Here is an 18,606-nt window from a genome sequence, read left to right as displayed (position 1 = left end):
GATTTCCTTTACATATTGGTAGTTGTTTCCAAATAACCGGCAGTTTTTAATCATGTTATATGTATATGGAACACTACAGAATTATTGAGCTTTTCTGACTTTAAGGACTCTTAATGTTTCATAGCTTATCTTTTAGTGAGAAGTCTTAAATGTCCCTAAATACTAAAGACAGGAATAATGAAAAACCCCAATCGTAGAAGGGTATGCACACCAATAACTTTTTTTTCTAGTCACTTGTCCCTACGGGAGATCCTGATGTTGGGAAAGAAACATTTGTGGAGGCCAGAAGTTTTATTACAAGGCAATCTGCCATTTTTATTATGTTTAACATTTCCAATAAAAATAAGCAGCAGTTAAAATGAATAATTGAATTAATATTTTGAATAACCTTATTTATGTTGAAGTAAATATGCCAGTCAAAGCAATATCAGAGATAAAAACACTTATTTTACCATGCAAGTCTAGAGTTTAGATTTTAATTTGTATAGTATGCTCCACTGTGAGCCTTAGCTTTGTTCGTGTTCCTCCTAATAGTATTGCTTTGCTGCTAGGACTGTGTGAGACTCTCATTAACAGAGGGAAATGTGAAGAATATTGGACACTTTCTAAAGAAAAGAAAAGTCCCATGAGTTTGCGTATTTCAGAAAAAGTTTCTGGTGAAATTAATCCCTGTGGTACTTTACAAGATCACACTATCCTGTAAGGCTCACAAACTCTTTTTACCTTTAACTATGTATAGCAGGAAGAATTAGAACTCAGTATCAGATTGCCTTGAAGATCATTCACAGTTTGAAAGCCTGCAGTATGTGAACTCAAGCACAGATGTTGATTATACATCAATGTAGAAAATTATATTTCATCCATTTCTACAACAGAGATCATTTGGAATGGTATATTACAGTAAATCTAGAAGTTAGAGAACTTGCATATGATATGTTTTAATATTTTCTCTCACTTCGTTTCCTTATGTTTGTGCATACTACATGCTTGTAAAAACTGTCAAAACTCCTATGACAGTCTGCAAATTGAACCACAAACTGTTGGAAATGCTTAAATGAACGTCTTAGAAGTTCTTTTTGTTAGAATTACATATCCCATTTTTACTGTAAATCTTATCCAGCTGTATGAGTCTGACAAAATATTCAAGGCATAAAATATTTACATTCATCTCTACATCTGTCAATCAGCATCTACACTCGCAGTGAACAATAACTGAAGAATCTGTACTGATTGCACAATCCCTGAAATATGTGTATATGTCATCACTTCTTAGTCATGATAGAGAAATACGCTGTAGGCAGGATCCCTGCATGTATTCAAGAGCTGGAGGACATGACAGAGCTTTTGCTCACAGTCTGCTGTACATACAGCAAGGTACTGTACAGATGTCTTTAAGAGAAACTGTAAAGCAACAGCTATTCTGTAACAGCTAGGAGTTCCAGTCTGGGGCAGTTCTTCTGGGGTGATTTATTGGGTCCAGGTAGCTGAAAGTCACAAAAAGGAAAGTAGCAGCTAAATTGCTATGGGATTCAGAGCCTGTGAGATATCTATGGGAATTCTGACCCTGGAAGCGAAGCTTCAGACTCGAGATGACAATGATGATGAGTAAAATATCACAGAGTATCTAAAATGATGCTACGTGCTTGTGTTTTATGGCAACTGGATTCCACCCATGAGTCCTCTAGCTGCATTGCCACTGAAGGGCGCTATCCCTTGAGAAGAGTTTTATAGGAACTTTTTCCCCATACTTTTTCATGAACAAGTCTGAGTTCAGAATCAAATGGCTGAAATTTTTTAGCAAAAAAAAAAAAAAAATTAAGTTGAAAAAGGATGGCTGCTGACATGGAAAACTGTAATCCAAAAGCGTTGAAGTCTGTAAAACTAGATACAACACAAGAACAACATGGTGTTGTGCATGGGAACTGGGCAAAGTTTGATTATTCAGTTGAGTCTAGAGAAACAAAGAATTACTTTCCTATTCCACTAAATTTTTTCTTTAATCTGTTATGGATTGAACCCTAGCCAGAGATAGCAAGCCAAGAACTTCACTATTCCCATTTCAGGGTTGTAAAAACACACTCAGAAATCATAGAGAGAGAGGGGATCACAGGTCTTCCCTTTCTCTGTGGTCAGTAGAGTGTTTATAAATTCTACATGTAATTTCAGTGTGTATTAGTTGCTCTGTTAAGAAGAGATTTACACATCAGCAAGTTGAGCCAAAATGCTCATGATTCACATGAGTCTATCCTGTTAATATCAGCCATCATCATTTTTCTAAGCTGCCCAGAGTGGAGTGCTTGAGAAAGGTGCCGGTTTGGGAAAATGGGAACCTTGTAAGTGACAGATACGAAAACTGACAGTCCATTTTGACTGACTTGCTAGTCAGAAAATGACAAATGTCTTTTTTTTTTTTTTCTTCCTTCATCTTAACAAAGCCTGACTCCCCAAACAGCCCATTAAAGCCTGGTGCAGAAGGTATAATCCTCTGTGACATGAACTGGAGTTGTAGGAATACACTTCTTTTTAAAGTTTAGCTTATTGAATTCTTCTGTGATTTCCACAATTGATTTCCCTTTTGTTTCTGGAAGGAACAGGTGGATAATTATCCCTGAAGTGAAAAGTACCCCCATAAAGATGAGGAAGCAGAAGTGCTTGAGTCTTTCCTGCAGGGAAGAGCAAAGTGAGAAAGAGACCAAGATGAGCATATCTTTTCTTTTGTCACTTTCTTGGCATAGTTTTTGTATTTGGGTCCCAAAGTACTTTGAATTTGATAAGTAATTCTTTGACCTTTGACAAAAATATCGGTCTGAATAAATATCTTTGGCAAATCAGGGCACTTCGGTTGCAAAAGTGGACTGGGGAGAGCCAAGGCCACTCTAGACTGACATGGCATTGTCATCTCCTGCTGTTCGTCTTCCCGCTCCCATGGCGAACTTGAGCTTAGTGCCTCTGGGGAGTGTCCCAGGGAAGGTCACTCACCACAATGAACGGGAAGGTTGTTCCGATCACAAAGATGCCCATCCAGTTGAGAACTGAGCTGATCACAAAGGCAGGTGGTCTGCATGACAGCTTGAAAATTTCAACCCTAATGGAAACTGTGGCACCAGCTGAAGGGAAAGAGGAATAAGAACCATTACTTGTTGATGTGTTTGGTTTGAACATCTGGATTGAGTGTTACCATTCCAGTAAGCAAATAGATGCTACTGTCATGGACTGGCATTCAAAAGGCTTGAGTATGTCACTGTTTTTTGAAAACAAAATGTTTGTGGCATCTTATAAACTGATAGACATCAGCTTATTAAAATAGTAAATTATTTAAACACATTTATTGGGGAGATTAAAGAATTAAGTAGTTAACACTTGAGAAAGTCTGACATCTCATGAAAGGACCTGTGTAAGGCTGGAATAATGATTATTATTATTAACAAGAATTCCCAGCATGATACTGCTAGATCACCAATGAGTGATCTTCTCAGATTCACTTCCTGGGCATTTCAGTAATGTTTTGAAGTCACAGGACTATGACAGCTTTGAGTTAGGAAAATAATTCAGCCCTGCCATATGGGGAGGCAAATATTTTAAAAATCAGTAGGCTTGAAATAAATGTAAAGAGGAGCAGGTAGTATATGCTAGGAAAAGAATTGTTCCAAAGTAGGTCTTCTTCACTGCTGTCCATGTGGGATGAAATGTAACATTATACAACACTGAATACAAAAGGACTCTTGCTTTAATTTTTCTTCCTTTTTTCTTAGTATTTTAAAAAATTCTTTTACCCATCTGCTTTTGCTCTATTTTTGCTGTATTTTTCCAGTGAGTACTTTTTGCCCTCTTCCTTTCATCTTATTAGCAAAACCCAAACCTGATGGCATTGAAATTTCTGGCCAACGATTGGACCCACAATGTTTAAATGACTACAGGATTAGGTTAAATTAATTTACTTATGCTAAATGTTATGCAATATTATGCAGTATTTTCCTAGCCGTATTAATAAACTCACATGACTCAATTCCTTTATTTCTTTTGAATGAAGAACTCACCTGGCCCAACTCCAAAGACAACTGCAAACAAGATAATCAGACAAAGGCTGCAGTATGGCATCCAGAAATACCAGTCCTGGGGAAAAAAAACATAACAAACTTCTGGGTGAAATCTATTGATAACCATAGGTGAGCAATACTGCTTGTTTTCCAACACTGTCACCTCAAGAAAAAATATACAGCATGGGGGAACTAGCAGAGAAATGTGAGTGCTTTTTCCTGTGGATGGAGCAGTGAGGTTTTTGTTAGGTGAGCAGAGAAGCAGTTTTGCTAGTGCGGTACAGGTGTCAAGCTTGGAAGCCTTCAATTAAAGGAAGACTGAATAGTACTTTTCCACCCTGTCCTCCTTTCTTCTTGCCCCATGGTGCTTCCCCCAACCCTTAGAGGTATGGGAAGGCCAAATCATATCTTTTTTTCATTTCTGTTAAGTGGTAGGTTCATAACTGGTACTGAAAAGGAACTTTCCTAGATCTTAGTCAAGAAGATACAAGACTGTATGCTTTAGGAGGAAAGATTTCTCTCTCCTAGGTTTGAGATCCTTCATGAATGAATCAAAAATGGAAGTCTGCTGCCACCTTGCTTCAAGACTAATTTTATAGCAGTGTCTACAGAGTAGCTCTTGGATGAATACTGGTAACCCATAAGATTTGCTTCTGAAGAAGCTACAGCAATGACACAGTGTTATAGAGCTGAACTGGTCTTCAGCCTGTGAACAGATAGATGCATTCCCAGTTTCTTCTGCAGCAAAGTTAATTTCAAATTAAGTGATGCAAAGAGTCTGGGGTTTTGTTGTTACTTGTTAAAAATTGCATGAATAGAGAGGGCCATTTTCCTAGGATTGTCTTTTGATCTATGCTGGCCAGTGTCTGATGCTTGCAGTCAGATGAAATCAGGAATCAGTGCTTATCTTCCAATGTTTTATCTGCTTCTTCCTGAGATTATGGATCATGTTGGAAGGAAGGCAGGTGTACAAGAGAGCACTTGCTGAGAGAGGGTTTAATCCTATGTATAGACAAGCTTGATCTTTAGGATATTCCCCTCCCAGAGGGTAAGCTGTTAACACACAGGTTATTCTTTTATACACTTCTAAGCCTCCCTTTCCTTTCTCAGCAGCATGGTCCTGCCTGTGAGCAGGTGTTATCAATGAGAAGAGTTTCCTTACCTGTAGGGAGAGAGTCACAGTGATACAGGCTAGCAGTGAGCTCATGATCCAATAACCTCCTCTTAGGAGCACTTTCCTGCCCAGCCGCTCAATGATGGAGATCTGAAGGACAGAAACCACACTGATATCAGTGCCAGAAGGGCAAACTGTGACCCATTCCTGTAGTAATGTGACTTACACAGACTACAGTAGCTACGAGTTCAGAGAGTCCAACAGAGAGGGTCATATAGGAGATCATTCTTTCATCAAAGCCAGCTGCCTGGAGGACTTCAAAAGTATAAAAATAAATCTGGGAAAAAACACATAAAACAGTAAGAGAAAAAAATAACTAATTTCTTACCCATACCTGTGTGACACTGCCCTGGATAGGAGTTGTTCAGCAAGAAACATGCAGATCAGCTTTGGAGCGAGCTAGAATTCTGCACTCTTTTTCAGAGTATTCACTTTATTGGCAGACAAAACCATTGTAAAATGTAATTAATTGACTAATTAATTAATTCATTCCATAAAGGATAAAACGCTGGGATAAAAGGACCTCCAACTTCTGCAATGTAATTAGGTTTGCAGATTCCTGATTTAGGTGCTTTCAGAGACAGCTAGGTATATTATCACTTCTGGAGCCCATCAAAAAACATCATTGTATACTGTTGTATACTGTTCTTTCTCAAGAAAGAAGAGTGTGAGTTACGGAGTCATGAGGGGGTAAAACAAGCATCTTTTATTTTCAAGTCTCTCTGCTATTTGTAGATAAAGATGATACAGATTCCAGTTTAAGCTGTGTTAGACTCATCTGTGTATTTACTTTACAGATGTTGCTGCATCATGATGTTAGAAGTAGAAAAATCATGCAGGCAATTGTGAAGCTGTGCCTTCAAAACGATCCCAGAAAAGTGCTGCTTAAGGAAGAGGCAGAGAACTGCAGAAGCTTCCAGAATGGTAAGCATGCTTATTGATTAGTGTTAAAGGTAGAGTGATCATACTGCCATCCCAGCATCTTAGAATAATAGGAGCCAGGGACCAAATAACAGCAGTTGCAGAGAACCGTAACCTAAAAATACATTGAGGATTCTGCCAATATAGGGTGGGCTCATTTGTAAGAGTGCATTCTGGGGCCTTTTAATGGCTTCCAGAAATGGCTGTTAAATAAGACTAACTACCGAGGAAGGTAACTCCAGCAAGGACCAAGAGCTGGGCATGAAGAGCCAAGTTTTGCAGACTGCTGCATGTACTCCTGTAAAAGGGCTGACAGACAGCAAGTTGTGGCCTGAGAAGCCTAAGAAAAATGGGGGGAGCTCCTAGGAGCCATGATGTCTCCTCTAAGGTTGTCAATAAGTGTTCTGAGACTTTAAGGGGGAAATGCACTCAACTGCATTGATGCCACATAGCTGAACTGTGGCGGTCAAAATAACTATCATGTACAGCTGCCAACGGAAAGCTGGTTCTTTCATTAGCTCCAGGACACTCAAGATCTTGGTGTTTTTCATTGTTGCCTTCTCTTTCATGATGTCATCAATCTCTGCTTGGTGATGGCCTTCACCCCAAAGCTGCCTTATGGCTGTGGAGGAGAAGGAGAGCGAGAGCTGCCATGTTAATTCATCTGTTTGTTGCCTAAGGAGTTTGTTGAGTAGGTGATGCAAGAGTCTGGCAGCACAGCAGGCATGGGCTGTGGCTGTGGTGTGAGGCAGAGATGTCCTATAGTGTGTTCCAGAGCCCTGGTCCCCTCCTGCACAGCGGGACCTGTTCTGACAGTGGGGCCTAGTGAGGTGCACAATGACTCCCTCCCTGCCCATGGGTCCACTTTTCTCCCTCCTTCTCTCAGGGTACGAGCGGGGTACTCAGACAACAACTAGAGCTGAGTGGTGTCATGTGGAGCCCTGAAATGCAAACAGCCATTTGTCATTTATCACTTATCATTTATCATTTATCACCAGACTGACCACTCAGATGGTATCAGCTGAATGTGAAAGGTTTTGTAACACGTAACTGTAGAGAGAAGTATTTTCATGTTCTATGTGGGGACTACAATAAAAATATACTTAGTAGGTATTCACAGAATCATCTTAGAAATGAGCAAGGAGAAACTTTGTCCTGTTTATTTTTTTCCATATGGGGAGAGCAAACATCACAAGCCAAGTGAGGAACAGGAACCAGAAGCCTTCGGTTACCTTTTTCGTAGCCTTCTTGGTCTCCTTTATGCATGAGTAGATATGGTGGGGACTCAGGGAAGAAGGGCAGAGTGACCAGCTGGACCAGTGCTGGAAGTCCACAGGAGGCCATCAACAGGGGCCACAGCGACTGGCTGCCCAGCAGCTCCCTGGCGGGGATAAAATGTGTGTGTAGAATAAAAGTTCATTACATTGGTTTTGAGGAGAGAAAGGAATGAATGGAAAAGCAGAGGAAGCTAAAGGTAGAGGGGATGCAGAAATGAATTGGATGGGAAATCAATTGTATTATACCTTTGTCCTGAAATTTGCCCTACAGCTTTTCCCAGTGACCAAAAGAAAGAGCAAGTAGAATTTGCAAATCCACGTAGCTTCCTAGGGGAAATTTCCCCAACGTATTGATGATGTAGAGGAACACAAAGACCTTGAGGTGAGAAGAGAATTATGGGAGAGAAGAAAGAAGACATTTATAACCACTGAAAATAAACTTGCATGTAAATAATTAAGCATTAGGGAATATAGCTGCCTCCTGCACCAAATTGTTTGTCATAACTCAACCCATGTATGAGGTTTTTCAGTACTAGATTTTCTAACCCTTTTTACAAAAGTACTTGGTTCCTGACCTTTTGGCACAATGCTGTTTCCTGATCTTAAGAAATGTACAGTTTTCCTTTGGGGTGTAGGTGTAGCCTCATCATAGTATCTCTTGTGAGCCTTAGCATATTTTAAAGGACAAAGTATGCAAGTGCTGAATAGCTAAACACCCTGTAGTAATATTTAATTTGCTTGTAGTTAACTCACATAATCTCAACCTTTTCTGACGTGATACTTTAGAAGAGCTGTATGGTAGGTCCATGACAGATTAAAATATTCAGTGTTGATTTGTACATGATTTTGGGGGAGACACAAGTATTTCTTTTCCACTGTCCAGCAATAATTTTGATGATTTAAGGCAGAGTTGATATTTGCAGCTATTAGTGAAGTACTTAATAACTCAGGTATTCTGAAAACTAGTCTGGGAACAAGAGTTTTTTCCTGATACTGTGGTCACAGCCCCTTTTATCTGTTTCAAAATCAACATGTTCTCCTAGCTTTATGTAATGGCAAAACAATGGAGATATGAAGTCTCTTTAACAAAAATTAGGTCTTTGCATGAGGCATGATACAGGTTCTATATCATAGTAGGGTAAGTTCATGGGTAGTTCTCAAAATACAACTGCTGTTCTTCAGTACAACTGTACGTCAGGGAAGCAGTGTACAAAATCTGGCTATTTGAAAAATAGACATTTATTTCTAATGAAGTAAGTTAAAATAGGCATCCCTATGAATATCCAAACTGAATGGAAAAGCAACTTTTCATGTAGGAGACAAAACCAAGGCATACTGATACCAGCACAGGATGGTTTTGGTGCATGTGGGCTACCTGCCAGGAGTGATTTTGTTTGCTTATGCCCAGCTCTTTGTACTAACCTCAAGGAATTACTGTTTTGAAACAGGTTGAATACCCTTGTAGACCATACCTGAAATATGTGCAGAGTCAAAATTAGATGGCTATGGCCTTGAACAGCCTGGTTCTCTGGAGCCTTAAGTGAATACTAGCTTTAAACCATATACCATATAATTTCCAGTACTATTAACCAAAATTAAGGTAAACTTATATGTATTTTTCCATCAGAAAAAAACCTTGTTTCATATTGTATCAAAACATTCCTGACCATTCTGAATATTTATGCACTTAGGAAAGCTGAATTTCATATGGTATCAGTGAAATTAGTAGTAATTATGCTCTTCATTGCTGGGTATTATGGAAGATCTGACAAGGGATCACTGACTTAAATATTTTATTTTCTTAGTGGAGGGTTATTATTTACTTGAATAAAGATGTGAGATTTTGGGAGATCCTGCTGACCTTGTGGGAGAAATGACTTACCTGCACTAAATCCACACATGAAGCGTCCAATTAGAATCATCTCAAAGGACTGGGCTACTTTACTGCAGCCCATGATGGATGCTGCCACTATCATAAGCAGATTATTGCACAGGAGACATTTCTTTCTGTAAGTCCAGGAAAGTAAAAAGAATTTTTGTACATCAGAAGGAAAATGCACTTGTAGGATGTCTTGGACTCATGTAGGATGTCTTGGGTGAAATTGTCTTGCTAATTTTGTGAAATTGAACATATGTGGTCCAGGACAAAATAAGCCCTTCCACACTGTTGGCACTGGATACTCTGGACTCACAGTGTGCTTTAGCACACAGCTAAACCTGGGGTTTTGGAAACACTTCTGGGTTTTGTAATGGAGAAAAGTCTTAAAGCTTTTCTGCACTTGAAAAAACATGATGAAATACATTGATGTAGAATTTAGGAGCATGTCAATGTGGATATGTTTTGAGTAGCACCTCCAAGAAACCCATTCTGTCTTCATCTAGGAGGCTGTCTTTCCTCCTTGCCAAGACTAACCCAACCTGAGTAATTGCATCTGTTGTGGCAGGCTGACAGCACAGTTGATTATCCTGTGCCACAGGACAAGTGCAAGAAGCAGCAAAGTCTGTTGACACCACTGCTAAGGTGGCTGTATTACAGCCATGACTAAGCCTAAAAATCTGTCTCACATTTAAAACCCCACTATCATTTCCTTAAGATAAGATTCAATTGACAAACTGTCTTTAAATATACATACTTGCCATACTTGACAGTCAGGTATCTACTTCCTGAAGAACCCAAGAGACCTCCTATACCAAAGATGGACACAGTGATAGACCATAGGAACAAGAGGTTATCCTGATGGATGGGGTAGCCGTATCGCTCCAGCCAGGTTTCATTAATGAAAGCCTTAACATGCTGAGACAGGAAAAAGAATTTCATTAACTATAACTGTGACTCCAGTGCACGGCTTTTATTATATTTAGAATGTAATTTTGTTGCTTCAGCTAAAGTCACTATTTCATATAGACTCTGAAAGTGTGCATTAGCTAATAGATGCAGTGTAATAGAGTATGGTGTGTTTGTTTTGCCATTAAAAGGAGTTAATTCTTTGGTTTTTTGTCCTTGAAATCCAAGGAACTGAGGCATGAACTTGTAATGAAGAATAGCAAGAAACAAGAGCACTGAGGTAGGCACATGTACTGTAGGTTTATAGGGGAGTCAGATACCACCCCAGTCAGTGTGCATCTTCTGAGGAGCAGTTCTATGAACAACAACTTGCAGGTCTCTCTCTTCTATTTTCAACATGTTGACATGTTCTGCTTTACATGGTAGCATAGTGATGGGAAAGAATCACAAGAAGGTAATAATTAATAATTAAACAGTTGCTGACTGCCAGAAAGGAGCATTCTCAAGTAGGAATGTAGACTCAGTGCCACTGTTAACCCGTATGCCATGTGTATCTTTGCCTACCTGAGACATGTAGGTGATGGTAGAAATTTGAAAGCCAATTTGGAATGTTCCACCGATCCCCAGGACAGTGATAATTTGAAAGAGCCCCCGGTACTGTACCTGCAGAGGTAGAACAAAACCTTCTTAAGTTTGTAGATGCATCAGGCTGTTCTTGGAATTAATTCTTCAGAAATGTCTTGTTTGTTCAAGGGGTTTGCAGATAGGCATGTTCCTTTTGCTTGCTCTGTTGTGAAGTGTACATCCTCCTGGGATTTCCCTACATCCAACTCAAGGAAATGCAGCCTTTATCTATGGAAACCACTACACTTCCCTCCCCTCCTTGATAATTAGTCAACAGAGTAGCAAGCTGAAGGTCATTCCACACTCCAGGACTAATACATGCAAGAGTAGTTTTGAGGAGGGAGGTCTTACTTTCCTCTGTGCTATCTGGACAGTGGTCAGGCTATCTGCAGCTTTCCTATCTTATCAGACATTTCCTATCTTATCTGAGAGAGCAGCTGCTGTGCTAGCTACCCTTCAGGCCCTTGAACAGTGGGCAATGATCCTTCAACTCAAGCTTTGTGCTCACAGCAGCTAACAAAAAATAATTCTGAAATGGGCAAAAAGACTGATGTTACTTGTAGCATGTTTTTCCACTCAGGTTTCTGTCAGTGTGGCAGCCCATGGAAATCCATGGTTTTATCTAGATGGAGAGGAGGGAACAGTAAAGAAAAGTCTTGGAACAGAATTTCCTTTCTGCGCAGGTTCTGCTCAAGCTCTGCTGTAGGAGGAAAGTGTATTTTCTAGCTCTTAGTACCATCACCAGTTCTGAACTCTTTCCCCTCCTGCTTCTCTCAAGCAGCATGGTCATCTTAATCTCTTGGGAGCTTTGAGAACAGGCATTCCACTATGATTTTTTTTCTAGTTTGTTACGGATCCAAAAATACACAACTAGCAGTGTACTTGGGCTTACACTACAGTAGCCTTTGCAGCAGAGCACAGTCAATATGCTGTGAATGAATGAAAAATTGCCAGCTTTTCAGAGGTGCCCTGCCATATTCCTCTTTCCCGGATGAGGGATTAAGTGTGCCTAACAGGAGCTGGGAGCTCTTTCTCAAAGAGACATTGTCCTAACTGTAGGTGCCTCACTGATGTGTGAGGGTTCAAGACTCAGCCATAGCCAGGATATAAATGCTGTAGTCTCCCACAAACATCCCTATTAAGATGTCACAGCTGCCAACATCTGGTCCTGTTCCATGTCTTTCAAAACCTCTGTCTGTCATCTCTTGCACTAAATAATTAGTGATGTATTTTAAAAAAAAATTTTTTTAGCAGGTAAGCAAAGAAAGTTGTGTTTGAGAGTAAACAAATACTTTCCAGTAAATGAAAACATTTAAGAAATGTTAATGTATTGATAAAAATATGACAGAGATGTATGGCAGAGCATATGAAGTACAAACATCTGTAATATCTCGAAATGGTGGGCAGAACCACTTCTGAGATGCTTTTTGTGAATAGGAGTATTTTTTTTACTGAGATACTGATTTTGGTTTCTTTGAAACACTAATAGCGTACAAAAATGTCACAGATGTAAGTACCCCACCAAGTACTTACCATGTCTGTTAGGAAGCCGGTCATCTCTGGCTAGGGTCTGGTTGTCCAGTGTGTGATGTGTCATCACAGGCTTCTGTGTCTCTGTCTCCTGCCTGCTGGTATAGCAATGGGCAGTTGGCTTCAGGGACCAGAGTTAAATTTTTACTATTTTGTCTTCACTCACTTATATTTACTTCAACTGGCCAAAGTTAACACTGCTGGATTAAATATTTCAGGAAATAATTTGCAGGTGGAAAGTTTCAAAGCAGAGGAAGTTAGCACTTGCGGGGTAGCGAGGGCTTTGGAGAGGGAAAGGAGAACAGTTCAGGCAAAAAAATCCAAACAGTTTTCCAGGAAGAGTAAAATACTTTACTTCTATGATACAGACCAATGAGTATGTCTGCCATAATCTGCACAAAGCAAAAAGCAGCTGGTACAATGTTTAGGCACTGTTATTTATTATTAAGTAAATTATGTGGTATTCTGTTTCAGATTAGTTGATATATAATAAATATAATTTATTAGATTAAAAATAGGCAAATTTCAAAGCCTAATTTTGCTGTTGTGGCTTTATGTATCAGTTAAACTGTACTGAGGAAGGGTATTTCTTGTCTGGAGTTTATAGGGATGTTTGTTGGCCAGGTGTGGTGAAAAGGCAGTAAGAGATATTGTGCCCTGACAGAGGCTTTTGGAATAGAATATCTGGTTTTGAAGACTCCACTTGAAACAGCCAGTAACTAAGACCTACCTATGCATGAGAGCAATCAAAGAAGGAAAATATTCCCTAAAGAGATAGGATGGGACAACTGGGATCTTGATCCCTCAGGTTTCACCTTTAATACAGACCAACACCAAAATCAGTGTTGCATCCATTGAAAAGTCACCTTTGGTTCCCAGAGGCTCTTCTCTTGTGCGCTGAAGCTCAAACTGTACTTGTATGTGACTTCTGCTAGACAGCACTTGGAACAAAAAGGTTTGCATGGGGCTTCCGTGTGTGGTTGATGCCCTATGCTGTTCCTGCTTTCAAAATCTTCTGCTTGCTCTTACTCATGCCAGGGGACTTTCACCCACCCCCAAGGCTTGGGGTGGGGGCAGATGGGGTAATGGAGTTGTACTGAAGCCCTTGATAAATGCCCAAGCTCACCTTCAGGACTTGTACTTTCATTTCATAAAACACAATGCAATTATTTACAGAGGAATTTACTGCAAATACTGTGAGTCTAAAGAAATGAGAAAAAATACATGTTAATAATAAAACCTTGGTTACTTGTGTAATTCCAACTATTGCCTATATAACTGCATATCAAATGCTGTTTATTCTGGCTTGCAATACCATTTAGAATGATTTGACATTTTTGTGACTATTTTCTCTTGATCAGCGACAATTGTAACATTCTGATTGTACAAAAATGCAAGCTGCATAGCTATTGTTTCAAAATTTTAATGTTTCATTTTTATTACATTTCTCAAATCCTATCAAAGAGTAGGGGAAGTTATGTCATAAGGATGCCTAAACTCCTTGAAAATAGTTACTGAGAATCAAAAAGAGCAACAATTCCACCAGCTCACAGTGAAATTTCTCTTACATTTTTGAGGGTTTCTGGTGATTCTGAGCTGCACATGACTGCATAGCATGGTGCTGTTTCACTTTATCAGCAATTTTAGGAGGATTTTATCCTAGGAGTTTACCTCTTGTTTTTTGTCAGGTCAGTGGAATTGACCGTTTCTGTTAAAAATTTCACCTATATTCTAGAAAAAGCTCTGTTACACTATGAACGTTGTGCATGTTTTCATGTTTAAGGAATTATTACAGCATTAAGGAGATCTTTTAATTGGTTCTATATAGAGCTGTAAGAAATGCTTGCTGTGAAATGGACAAACACATGAAACTCTAAAGTGCTCAAAGCTGGGCTTGGTTCTAAGGCAGCTTGATCTACTGTAGAACAAGTAGATATTAAGCAATATCTACTGTATTGCACACTGTGAATGTCTGAAACCATCTGCAATTTAATTTCACACTGAGAGGAACTTGGTGTTTTTTTCTAGGTTTGATTTGAGACTTTGGATTTGTTATAATCCAAGACTACAAATTAAATTCTGAATAGCAAAATCACAGAGGCTGGAACTAAAGAAATCATTTAGGCACAAAATATTTCCCAAGTGAAATCTGTAAATTTAGCATAGTACATACTTTATGTTATGATGACTTACTGATTATTGACTGCTCTCAGGTTTTTAGGGTGATATGAAAGTAACTTTCATTCATGAAGATTCCACTTGTGTCTACGAAGAAATATTCATATCTTTTCCAGTAATGGAAAACAAATAATTTGCCTTTGTTTTGTTTTGCAGTCTGCAAGCATCAAGGTCCTTTATGACCTTACTTAATATATGGTCCTTCTGCTGACCAGGTAGAAGCTAGTGTAGGTGATATGTTCCTCAAGAGAAGTATTTCCAGTAAAGGAATGAGGTCTCTTCCTAAAATGTAAAGCGCCAAATTCTTCAGTTGTTTCCATAATCAAATTCTCCTTTGTCTTTGGAAGGAAGAGGTAGCTGAAGATGCCTGAGCTGATGAGGATTCTGGTAAAGATAAGGAGAAAGAGAGGAGTTTTTCCTGGAAATAAAACAGAGAAAGATTTTTTTGTTTGTTTGTTTCTCCTTTTACAGCACTTTGAACATGATGATAAAATGATGACATTAATGGCAAAGTTTCTCTTAGTAGCTGTCTATATCCAGTTTGTTTTTTCTCTGTGACATGAGACACACCAGTCTTTAGGTGTGAAACAGCAATGGGAATAAAATAGTTAAAATTTTCTTCTTACCTGAAGGGAGAGAGTAGCTGTGAGGACAAACTGTGCCAAGGCCATGAAAGCATAGCCCTTGAACAGCAATGTCTTCCTGCCAAACCGCTCAATGGTAAAGGTCTGTAAGGACAGGAAAAACACTTGCTTCACTGTAAGCACAGCTAAAGCCCAAGTAACACCCTAATACAGTGCCCCTTACACACAGCAGTGTGGAAAGAAACACAGAGACCAATTCCTAGTGATACATATGGAATAAGGCCTTCTTCAATCCCAGCTGTGCACAGCACCTCAAAAGTGCAGAAATAGAGCTAGAAAACACAATGGAAGAAAAAACTTGCATTGGAAACCATGGATTGCATGAGTGATACCACTGCTAATGTCAGAAATGGTAAGCAAGCAAATGGGGTGCATTTCTACCAGTGACCTGTCCTTTTTGCTGACTGTTGAGAAAATACTTATTTTCAAGAATAGGTTAGAAGTAGAAAGTGTCTTTTTAAAAGATTTTCACATATTTTCAACAGAAAGAAACTGCTATCATTTTAGTATCAGTCCTGGTCATCATCTGATGCGAGTCATCTCTGGTCCAGAAAAACAAGTGATACAACTATCATCATCATATTTTAGTGTTGGACCTACAGAAATGAAAATAGAGGTGTTGATGATGGGTGAATTTCCTGATGAAGATGAGGGAATTCACATGAAGCTTTTTCCTTTCTTTTCTCACTGTAGGTACAGCTATTCTAGCCCCAGTATGTCCAGGCAGGCCCAAGAAAAGAGACAAAAATATGGGAGTAGAAGGCTGTAACAGGCAGTCACTTGGAGAGGCTGTGCTTTGCCTTCTAGCCAGTTTTATTAGTCCTGCTGACAACAGGCACAGCTACTGAAGCCATAATATTTACAGAACACAACCTCCTTTGAACAAATGCAAACATAACCCTGACACACTAACAGTGATTCCACTGCTTGTATTCTATTCTGTTGGATGCCAGCTGCAGCCTCGTAACAGTGATTTTGTCCCTGATGCATGGACCTGTACTGAAATAAATAAGGCTAGATGGCACTTAAATTTCCAACTTCTTCTGGAAGACACCTTCACAGTCACAACAATGACACTGAAGCAGCAGTACAAAGATGAGAAAGCAAAAAGATAAGAGCCCAGCTTACTTGTTTTATTTCTCCTTTTTAGTAAAAGATAGGCAGGGTGAGTAGTCAAAATAATTTGAGATGTTGCTTGCAGAAGTATGAGAAAGAGAGACCTTGGCATGGGGTTAAAACAACCTGCAAGCATTAATATTGGTGGTTTAATCATATACTGCCTGGTTTATCAGTAACTGCAAGAGATGCAGCAATAGTAAGGATTTGTGAGAAAAGGCCTCCCAAGGTTTGGCACATTGGATTTGTGCAGCTTGGGAGGTTGAATGCTTGAGATAGAAAGGTTCCTTGAGCCATGAAGTAGTGAAGGTGCCCAGCAAGACTGCCCATGAAGGATTGACTTCTTGCAGGAGGCAATGGAGCTACAGCAGAGTAAGCATGGCTGGACTTCATAAGAGAGGGATAGAGGGATCCAAGTCTCATGCGTTTAAACCTGACATGGTGCTGTGTGACAGGGTTGAACGGTCCCTCTGCAATGTTCTAGCCGTGCTTCTGCTGAGACTGGTTCCTGTAGAAGGACCAGCAAAGACAAAGTGACACTGACCAAGATTACAACAGAAAATTCTGTTTTCTGTACATGCAGAAAGTTTGAGACTCCTAAGAAGGTATGAAAAAGAGAAAGAGGATAGTAAAATCGGAGAGAAGGAACTGACAAATGAAAATGGAAGTTACCACAGAAGAATACACTATTGATCTGGTACAGTGCCAATAGTGAACACTGATCCTAACATGTATTTTTTCATATATCTATTTAGTTAGTTACTCCATGGCTTTAATGTCTGTTCATCACAGTTCAGAAGTACTACCACTTGCAATTGCACCATGTTGTGAAATCTGTGCAAACTGGGAAAAGAACAGCATGGAAGAAGATCAATGCCGTATTTGTGTTCTGTTTTGTCTCATGCTGTTCTTATTTTCAAACAGGTGATGCAGGCATTAGAAATTTCCCTTTACAACATTGTTAGAGAAGCTGCAAGCTGTATAGAAGCATTGTCACAAAGGGGATAGGAGAAGAGGTCATGGTGACAAAAAGAAGCATAAGATTTCATCCTAGATGCAGACAGCACCTCATTAGTTTTTTTGGAAACAATGAGGTGTGGGGGCACAGGAGCTGTGTGGACAGGTTAACATACTCAAGCCAGTCTGCCCCCAGTATTATTGACGAACAAATATTCGTAATTCAAAGCTTCTTTTCTTAAATACCATGGTGCGTTTATTGCACTTTGCCAGCTCGGTGAAGCTCTCTCTTTTTCTGTTAGGTAGATAGATAGTGACCGCCAGTTTTCCAAATAAGGAGTGGTAGATGGATGGGGAAAAACATCCAGTCAAATCAGCAGCCAGTTGATGGCCAGGAGTAAATCTCATGACTGCACGACTCCCACCCAGATACAACTTCTTTTATAGTGTCTGCAAGCTTAAACTGCAGAATTTTCTTATGGACACCTACGAGTTGTTTTAGTGTGTGGAGAGGGGAAGCTACCCAACTGCATTAATGCCAAACAATTGCAAAGTTATGATCACAATAATCAAAATGTACAGCTGTCAGTGCAGTTTGGTTTTCCATCACTTCCAGCACACTCGGGATTTTGATGTTTTCCATTGCTGCCTTTTGTTTTTGCAGGTCATCACTTCTGCCCAGTGCTTTCCTTCACCCCACAGTTTCTTCACAGCTGTGCAGAACAAAGAGGAAAGCTTGATACCACTGTACTATTCATGCATCATAATATTTATATGTGCAGATTTATTTAGATTATTAATTATTTGGCTATGGTTTTCGACATCATGATATTAACAAGCATGGTATGAGAACACCAGTGACGTATGTTTTTATCCTGTGTTCACCATCATGCAGAAAATAAGATTCAATCCTATCTCACAGTTGTTAGTATATAAACCTTAATTAATACTATACAGTTGTTAAAACATCAGTATAGTCTCTGATCTCTCTTTCTCAGTCTGATCACATGGCTCTTGCTACAACACCTTTGAGTTTCCTTCCTTGAACCTGAACAGAGAAACTATGGTCACAATCACTGGTGACTCTTTGCACTGATAACGCAGAATATTGATTCATTAGAGGGCTTTGTGTTTGTATGCATGTGTGATTTCATGTAGCATTACAAAGACATGCTGTATCTGGACAGCGAGTGAAAACAGTATGGAAATGCCTCACCGCTTAAATACTAGAGGGCTTTTAAACTTTTTTTTTTCTAAAAATCAGTTTCTCTACCCAGCTAGAAATTCCTTCAAAGTTTTCATAAAATTTATTTCTGTATCTCTTGATTTTTATTTTGCATGTTAGCTCTAATTTTTACAGTAA

General features: G+C 39.4%; 1 protein-coding gene across 1 annotated transcript; it reads right to left on the bottom strand.

Annotated features, from left to right (window-relative positions):
* Positions 1 to 2,416: 2,416 nt before the first annotated feature.
* On the bottom strand, positions 2,417 to 12,375 carry LOC104367658 (solute carrier family 2, facilitated glucose transporter member 11). The gene is made up of 12 exons (XM_009974819.2): positions 12,352 to 12,375; positions 10,759 to 10,857; positions 10,043 to 10,203; positions 9,292 to 9,416; positions 7,656 to 7,785; positions 7,365 to 7,513; positions 6,567 to 6,754; positions 5,378 to 5,488; positions 5,200 to 5,301; positions 4,038 to 4,113; positions 2,980 to 3,107; positions 2,417 to 2,663 (listed from the first exon to the last, which is right to left on the bottom strand). Exons 1-12 carry the CDS (start codon positions 12,373 to 12,375, stop codon positions 2,457 to 2,459), a joined length of 1,500 nt encoding a protein of 499 aa, XP_009973121.2. The 3' UTR covers positions 2,417 to 2,456.
* Positions 12,376 to 18,606: the final 6,231 nt, after the last annotated feature.

Source organism: Tyto alba, unplaced genomic scaffold (assembly GCF_018691265.1).
Source record: "Tyto alba isolate M040663 unplaced genomic scaffold, T.alba_DEE_v4.0 Super-Scaffold_44, whole genome shotgun sequence".
Classification (NCBI taxonomy): Eukaryota; Metazoa; Chordata; class Aves; order Strigiformes; family Tytonidae; genus Tyto; species Tyto alba.
The sequence above is the reverse complement of the archived record's forward strand: the minus strand, read 5'-3'. Positions and strand labels throughout refer to the sequence as shown.